Here is an 8,662-nt window from a genome sequence, read left to right as displayed (position 1 = left end):
CAACATAGTGAGTAAAAAAATAGATTACAAAAACCATTTATAAAATCAGCCAATTAAAAAAAAATCAAGGTATAACATGTTTGTGTGTATAAAGATACCACTTTAAAAAATCTTTTTTGTTAGAGGATGCATGTGTTTGCTAGAGGACACAAAGAAAGACAGAAAAAGGGAAAGTGAGAAAATACCCTCCCCCAAGGGGGATGGCCATACCACAATGTCTTCTGCACTTTTCCTTTTGGGATTTTGGGTAGGCTCAGAGTGCCTTTCAAGCCACCAGGTCAGGGACTTGAACAGTGCATTCCGCCACCTGGGATCCAGTCGTCTTAACTAGCATGTCACTTGATAGCTCAACTGTAGCACTTCTACGAAGCTCAGAGCATTGGAAAGACATATGCCAAATTTTTAGCAATGGTTATTTTTAGGAGATGAGATTTAGAATAATTTTTTATTTTGTTCTGACTTTGCTCTTTATTCTTTAAATGAACATGTATTTATTTTCCACTATAAAACAACAACAACAACAAAACAGTATAAAAGCCACTATTTTCAGAGATCCTGAGGCCTTGTATATCAGTTAGGCATTACTCATAGGGCACTGTGGAATGGTTTACTAGAGCCTTGCTGTGGTACGGGCCCCAGAACTGGGGTGGAAATGACCTTCTCTCACCTCCTTTTAGTTCTCAAGTCCTCCCAAGATGGGTCCATTGAGAAGAACCACCTTTATGTTAAATCCTACTCCACAGTAAAGGCAGTGATGCTTCAGGCACTTACAGTACTTCTGTGTGTGTCCACATCCCGTGTCTTCATGTGCTCTTAATATCTATATAACACTAGTGGCTTGCAGATGCCTAGCCCCAGAGATCCTCCTAGATGCTCTAAGAGGTTTGAAAAAAGTTAGATCCAAATATTTTTAAAAATAATCAATGGACATATAAGTAACTAAGTTAGTTATATAGTAGTTACTTAATATTTTTAAAAATATATATCTTTTAATTATTTTTTAAAATATGATTTAAAAATACCCTGCCATATGTTAACTTAGTGCAGACCAATAAGTCATTAGTGTATGTCACCGGGATGGCTGTTATCCTTATTCAAACAGTTAAACGTGAATCATGTTTATTTAAGAAAACTGTATTTCTGCAATCTTATTTTTAAAAGCTTAGGGTTGCACAGGGTGTCTACACAAATAAAATGAATGAAGTCATACAGGACTAGACACACAGCTAGGTCAGGCATATCTGCTGTCACATATTCTCATCAAGGCCTACCAGTGAATTGTGCATTCAGAAAAAATGAATTAATGTGTCTCCCTGTTGTGTGCATTTCTAATTTTAGAACCTAAGGTAACATGAATTTTTCACCTCATATTTCTGCACTATAGTTTAGCACTTAGCAGTAAGTATTGCATTTTTCCAGTATTTTTCATTTAAAAGAATAAAAACCCTAGTTAGAAATGTTTGGTGACATCATGTTGGAATGAAGTTTTCTACTGAATTCTTCTTTTCCATGCAATCTGTCCAACAGAGGATCTAGGCATTGCCAAACGAGTGGTTTCCAAACTGTTACTACATCTGAGTACATCAGAATTTCTTGTGCAGTAGAAACCAAATGAAGGTACTGTATTAGTGGCAGCTGATATGACTTCACCTGTCATTCACAATACTTTTACATTCACAGAACAGAAGCATGCATCTCATTCTTAGTTATTTAATAAGACAATTTTGTTTAAAATACAGTCATAATTTGGACACTTTTGTCCAACCACTTCTACTGATGTCACCTGGTCCAGGAGACTATCCTCTCATGCACTCATTAGTCCAGGGCCCTGGGCCTCCTCACCTGTCCCCTTGCTTTGTAACTTTTATACCTCTGTGGCCTACTTTTAGCACTTTAATCATGGCACTGTCTGCTTGACACTCTCCAATGGCATCCCATTCCATTCAAATGACAATCAAAATCTGTATTGTGGTGCAGAGGCCCAGAGTTCACTAATCCCTGCCACCTGGCTGATTTCATCTCAGACTGCCCCCCCAGACTGCCTCTCTGGCTCCCCACAGCTCCTCCACCACAACAGGCCTAGACCTTGTTGTTCCCTCTTTCTCAAGTGTTCTTTGCTTCCTCATCTTCGCTTCTTGGATCTGATGTCCTCTTCTGAACATACCCTTCCCAGGCCATCTTCACCTACAGCAGTGCCCCATGTCCCCCTCCTCCCAGGTTTTCTATTCCCCCTTTGAGCTTATCAGTGTCTGAAATAACTCTTGCTCAAATCACTCACGCAATTCTTATCTGCCTGCCCACACTAGAGAGTAAGCCCCCAGAGAGCAGAAAGTTGTGTCTGCTTGGCTTCCGTCTGTATCCTCAGAAGCCTAAAAAAGCACAAAGCAGCCAGGCAGACAATACCCATTTGTTTGTTAAATGAATAAAATATTCTAAATTTGAACCCATTACCCAATTCTTATTAATAAAATCCTGTGTTTAATTGTATCCTATCATGGGGTCCCTTTTTAAAATTTATTTTTGGTTGCTGAAAAATGTGGTACTGTCATTAAAAAAAAAAAAGAATTTCTGTATAAAATGATAAGTTCCAGAAGAAAGTTTATGTGTTCCTTATAATTTGGAATTATTTATAGTTCTCAGCATAATACTCCCAATAACTACTCTGACAGCGCTAATCCAAATTAGCTTCTATAGACTACAGGTCTTTTGAATGAGATTCTCTGCCATTGGTCTCCACAATACATACAATAACAATATTCTATTTAAAGGGGGATTATTTTTAAGGATCTTTTTTACTTTGGGCTATATTTTAAACAACTTAAGGCCATCCAGGGCTTTCCTAAAGCAACTGCAAAAAATCATTTACCACTGCCACCCTCTGGGAACATATTTTTTTGTCACATGCATCTGTTCACACAGCCTTTTTTCTCATACTGCAATTTCTTTTCATTGCACAATTTTTGTTACATCTTCAAATCATACCTGCACACATTCAGTATTCCGAATACGAATTTGTGGAGATGTCTAACACGCAACTATTATCTTACTGAGCTCAGTATGAGCCATGTGGCTAAACCATAGTCCATGACCCATGAAGACCTCTTTTCTCTAATCAGTTAGTACACAGCTGTTCTCCACACTCTCCATCTCATTCCATTCCCTACCACATGGCACACATACGGTTTTAGAACGGACTTGGCTGTAGTGAACATTGTAAGTTGAATGTTCATTAAAGACTGATCAGGAGATTTTTAGAATCCACCAATGTCTCTTATGCTAATGTTTAAATCTTTTCTCCTCAGTTTAATGACTTCTTTATCCTAATAATGCTGTTTGAACACAAAGATTAAAAACCTGCAGGGTGATAATTTGATAATATGTTGATTCCCAGAGCTTACAAGATTGAAAAAGAAATATAACAGCCCAGGAATGATTGACGAATTGACTGACTGCTGTTACCTACAATAGACTTTTAGTCAAGGCACAGTTATATACGTGTTTTTTAATTAAATATGCCACCACCAAAGTAAATATAAACTGGCTTAGTGGCAGTAGAAAAGAGTGGTCTGGACTGGTTCTATGGAAACGGTCTAGCTGCATCCAATTCTATGATACAGTCACCAAAAAAGTATAAAGTCCAGCTATGTTTTATATAGTTTATATAATAGTCAAATATAGGAGGTGTTTTATTTCAGGCTTTGATCCTGATGGTTCTATGTGAATAGAATGTGTACACGTTGAAATTTAAGCACTACACCCATCTGTGAATTATCTGAAACCATGTCAAAACAGAAACCACGATTTCAATAAAAGCAAAAAATATTCCTCCACCCCAAGGTTGTGAACAGAAAGACAAATGGCTGGAGTCGATAAAATACAAAAACCCGTCAGCTCTGTTGATCTGAATGAGTTACACAGAAAGAACAAACTTCAACTTGACAGGATTCTAGATTCCAAGCTGAAAATTACATGTCACACCTCGATTTACTCTTCTTTAATCACACACAGTGATTTCTAGTCATAAGAACTTGCTTCTGTTTCTGATTTATTCATCTTGATATCTTCACCATCACTGTTAGGTCTGTGGAGCTACAGATTCCTTCTTTGGCAGGAATTAGTCATTGATAGGAAACCCAGCATGCCTGCACATAAAGCCGAATTCCACAACAAATAATTAGCCTTTTGCTACTTTGTTTCATGAAAATAGTTTAAAATCCTACACACCGCCAGAATCCCAGATTTCATACACATTCTTTTTTTTGACAAATCTGCTATTCGAAAATTCAGTCAGGGTGGGAGAGGCTGCCAATCAACGTTTCTAGCTGTGCCCGACGTGACACCTGTAGCCTGAAAACATGGAACGTGTTGGCCATCCAGGGTCTCACAGAGAAGGCCTCATAAGCAGTCAGGTGTCACATGATGTATCCACACTTGATTCTTTAGATGCTGAAAATGGGCAAGTCTTCAAAATCAAAGAATCTGAAGGTTCATGGAAAGGAGACAGGTTTGTTTTGTAGTTTGTACAGTGTATTCATGAAACCTTTATGCCTGCTATTTGGATAAAGTTCTCTTGAGTCCAGCAGGAGGGGCATCATTATATCAGTGCCAACTCCAGCATCTGTTGCTGCATATTTTCACTCAGGATAGGAGTGCTAAACTGTGGGTGGAGGGATGTGGGTTAGCTACTTTGTCTCAGCATTGCCTCTAGGAGTTCTAGCCATAGCCAGCCTGGATTTCCAAAGCTGTGAGTGGATTTTCAGCATCCCTAGTACCTACCCGACTGCTACACGGGTCATCTCTTCAACACGTAACATCAAGACCTCAGTTTATCTATATATTTTTTCAAATCTCTATAACCCAGGAGTTCAGGATGGGGGAAAACTCAAGATCATTCACTATTCTAAGCACTGGGCATCACCCCAGTTGAATGAACACAGCACATCAGTGCAACCATAACTTAGTGCCCTTCAAAGCAAAGAATAAAGCCTTCATCTCATTTTTGTAGATCACTGGTCTATAGAAAAACATCACATTTTACAACTGTAGGAAAACATGGCTACCTGTGTGTGCCTCAATATAACTAGATACATACCACTCATGCCTATTTGAGAACTTGGAAACTCATTATAAGCATTCCTAATTGCACAAGTAATCAACACAAGCTCAGACAGAACTTCTCCACTGTAACCAACTCTATAAGACCATTTAAAAACCCATGATGTGTACTAAATGCCCCCAAGGGATGGACATTGGCAACTATAGCCACCCTTAGCTTGGAAAGTGCTCTTCTTAAAAGAGGATTTAATCTACCCTCAGTTGTTCCCATCAATTGCCTGCCTTTACCAGCTGAAATCTTACATGAGTTGAATAGCAGTCCCTAACAATGACCAAGAAGAAATCACTCCAGTAAACACTGAAGGAGGTTTCCCAAGAAGATTTTACTCGCCACCAATCTCTAAACTAAACTAAACCCTACTAAAACGGACGAAATCAGAGCGCCGCACTTGGCCTAAGCGGTTCCACGGTGGCACCTGACTCTCTTCAAGAACACCAGTCTTCCACTTGCTATGCATGTTTGCACACCAGCCACAAGACTGCAGAAGGGAATCCACGAGCCGTGAGAACCGAGCGCTGAGGACTTACGTTATTCATGTACTCGCTGAGCAGGTCCTGCAGCGCCTGCCGCACGGCGTTGCACTCGGCCACGATCCTCTCGCGGTTTGCACACCAGCCACAAGACTGCAGAAGGGAATCCACGAGCCGTGAGAACCGAGCGCTGAGGACTTACGTTATTCATGTACTCGCTGAGCAGGTCCTGCAGCGCCTGCCGCACGGCGTTGCACTCGGCCACGATCCTCTCGCGCCGGTCGTCACGGGTGCAGGAGGAGTCGGCCATGAGTGCCGCCCCGCTAATGATGCTCTCCAGCCTCTCCTCCAGGGACGGCCGGAACCTGGCCTCGCTGAACGTCATGGGGTCCAGGATAATCTTATTCTGAAAACGCGAGAGTAAAAAAAAAAAAAAAAAAAAAAAAAAAAAGGTTTTTAGCAGAGAAGAGGTGACTGCCTTTGCCCCCGGTTTCTAAACCACAAATGTCTGCAGCCTGCACAAGCCTCCAAATGAAGGAGAAAAATGGGTCTTTAGGAAAATTCTGAAGTGGGAACAAAGTATTAACTTTTTTGCAAGATAGTTTGCCCTAAATGCAATCTTCAGCCTGAAAATGGTTCATCTTGTTAGAAGAACATGTTCTTGGTCTGGGCTATCTCAACCAGTTTTTGAGTGACATCTGACACTGGCTTGCTATTTAAAAAATATGTAGCCTTCAAGAAAATACATTCAGGGCATCCCTGTGGGGAGTCAGGGGAAGAAGTTAGAGCTAACACACACACACACACACACACACACACACACACACACACGATCGACAGCTTCATGGAGCCTTAGCTGGGACTTCTGCTCATATTACATCTCTCACGAGGGGCAGACAGCCCCCCTGCAAGACACCTTTTCAACTTGGGCCAATAACATTCAAAAGCCATGTTCAGTCCAGTTAATGTCCCACTAGGAACTAGTATCTTTTATATAAAAACTGGTAAACCAGAAAAGGATTCATAACGTGTGTGTGTGTGCTCATGCACACACATGAGAGAGATTTGTCACCATTAACTGACACTATCTTTTTATTTTTTTGGAGAGGTTTTGCTATAGGGTGCATGTGCTCACCAGAGAGAGACAGAGAGACAGAAACCGAGCGATTACCCCCCAGGGGGACAATCCCTTCTCCTCCATTCTCCTCTCAGGATCTTGGGCATGCACGCACACGCGCCCGGCATGAGTATAAGCCACCAGGTCCAGGACTTGAACCACGGTTGAAAACATAGGAGTCCAGCGACATAGCCATTATTACACTAACTGCTGGTCCCAACTGACACTATCTTGATAAAGGTATTAATATGTTCTGAAGGAGCCTAGATATTAGGTATAGGAATAGATACAGACAATAGAGGTATTTTCTAAAAGAAAAGTATCATTTAAAAAAGTGTGAGCTGAGTTTTGTCCCTGCCTGTTTCCCAAAACAGCTGGGAAACAGGCAGGCAGAGAGGTCCAGAAGTGGGTGAACACATGCAATTGGAAGTCAGGAGCTTATCAGCCTTCACAGGGAACCAGGAATTGCCAGGGGTATTTGGACACAGGTAGAAAATGGCATACTAAGGAATTAAGCAGAGCAAGAAGGGCTGAAAATTGAGAGCCCATTAATATTGGCTTCCAAGGATATGCAGAAGAATGAGAATCAAAACGAAAGATAGAAAATATAGTCAGAAAGACTAGCAGAACCAGGAAGTCCCAGCAGGTCAGGGGAGTGGAGAGACTGATGACGTGTGTGATAATTAATTGTGAAGGAAGGAGATGAAGTTGACAGTGCCTGAAGTTTGGTTTCCCGTGGGGAAACTTCTTCCTGCTAGGCACAGGGGAAGTGGTTCTGCCAATGCTAAGCCAGGAGGGATGGCCTGCTGCAGGAAATGGTGTGCTCATCTTCATTGCAGGGTTCTCAGAGGTCCAAGAACCACAGTGGCAATGACGGAGTAAGTGGTTTTCCAAGCGGAGGATACTGCAGGGCAGTCACCAATCCACTATGCTTCCCCTTGAACTTAATCATTCCTTAAATATTCATCAAATAAAAAATATTAGAAAAGCACAATTTACCATACCTACAAGTAGAACAGCAGAAGCAATGAGGAGGTAGTTAGACCATTTCCAATCTGCCACCAGCAGAGGACCTACGCTGTGCCCACTGCATTGCTCAGTTCTAAATGTGGCAGTATACAAAACATTTGTGTGTGTGTGTGTGTGTGTGTGTGTGTGTGTGTTTAATACTAAAGTAATAGTATAAAATAACTGCTTAGCTATTATAAAATTCAGACTACATGTTCTGGGGAAGTTTGTCCTAGACCTATTAGGCCAAGTTAGCTTAATCACCGCCATGTTAGGGAATAGTGGGGCAAGTTAGCTTAATTGCTACCTTGTTAAGTCTTCAAGGACAGAGCTCAGTTTGTAGGGCCTCAAGGATGGAAACCAGGGGTCTGGGAACTCTCAGATAAGTGGAAAACGGGAGGGCCCAGCACCTCCAAGGCAAGGTCATTCGGACCCTTAGCTGAGAGCCCTTATCTAGACCTGAGCAGGTGATGACAGCTGGACCCTCGCTTCTCATACCCCCTCCTTGGTATGTGTGACATTCTATGGAAAATCCTGAACTATAAAGATCCCTTTATCTTAGGCTCGAGGTCCTTGTTGAGGCCCGCTGCGACGGGCAGAAACTCGGACCCCAGCTAGCTGGAAAAAGAATAAAAGCCTCTTTTGCAGTTGCTTTGTCGTTGTCTTTTCTGCGTCTCCATCAGTTAGACCGATCTCTGGACCCTTACAGCCCTCGAAAACAAACTAGGCTATTTGCTGAAGGTTGTGTTCAGGTCATCACTAGCTCTAGTTCTCTGATGTGTGTTGAAGTGCAAATCCCCAGAGCAAAGAGATGGATCCTTTGAGTACAGGGTGTTGAGGTCTTGAGAAATGAGTACAGGTAGGCTGTGACTTAGAAAGGAACTGGCACAAGGACCAGCATTTAGTGTAATGGCTATATTGCTGAACTCCCATGTAGTTGACCGTGGTTCG

At 41.7% G+C, this 8,662-nt stretch overlaps 2 protein-coding genes across 3 annotated transcripts in view; both read right to left on the bottom strand.

Moving 5' to 3' along the window:
- The window catches only part of CTNNA2 (catenin alpha 2), a 917,008-nt gene extending 911,319 nt beyond the window's left edge, over positions 1–5,689 (bottom strand). For both annotated transcript variants that reach the window (XM_027768558.1, XM_027768559.1), the window contains exon 1: positions 5,644–5,689. In XM_027768558.1, the coding sequence (XP_027624359.1) occupies positions 5,644–5,652 (9 nt within the window). In that variant the 5' untranslated portion in view covers positions 5,653–5,689. The remainder of the gene's footprint in view (positions 1–5,643) is intronic.
- A 63-nt stretch (positions 5,690–5,752) lies between these two features.
- Positions 5,753–8,662, bottom strand: part of LOC114006288 (catenin alpha-2-like) — a gene marked incomplete at its 3' end in the record, with an annotated part of 514,130 nt that continues 511,220 nt past the window's right edge. Inside the window, exon 7 of the mRNA XM_027768560.1 lies at positions 5,753–5,992. Coding sequence (XP_027624361.1) covers positions 5,753–5,992 — 240 coding nt within the window. The remainder of the gene's footprint in view (positions 5,993–8,662) is intronic.

The sequence above is a fragment of the Tupaia chinensis genome, unplaced genomic scaffold (assembly GCF_000334495.1).
Source record: "Tupaia chinensis unplaced genomic scaffold, TupChi_1.0 Scaffold146837_1, whole genome shotgun sequence".
Lineage (NCBI taxonomy): Eukaryota > Metazoa > Chordata > Mammalia > Scandentia > Tupaiidae > Tupaia > Tupaia belangeri.
This window is presented reverse-complemented; position numbering and strand designations above follow the sequence as displayed.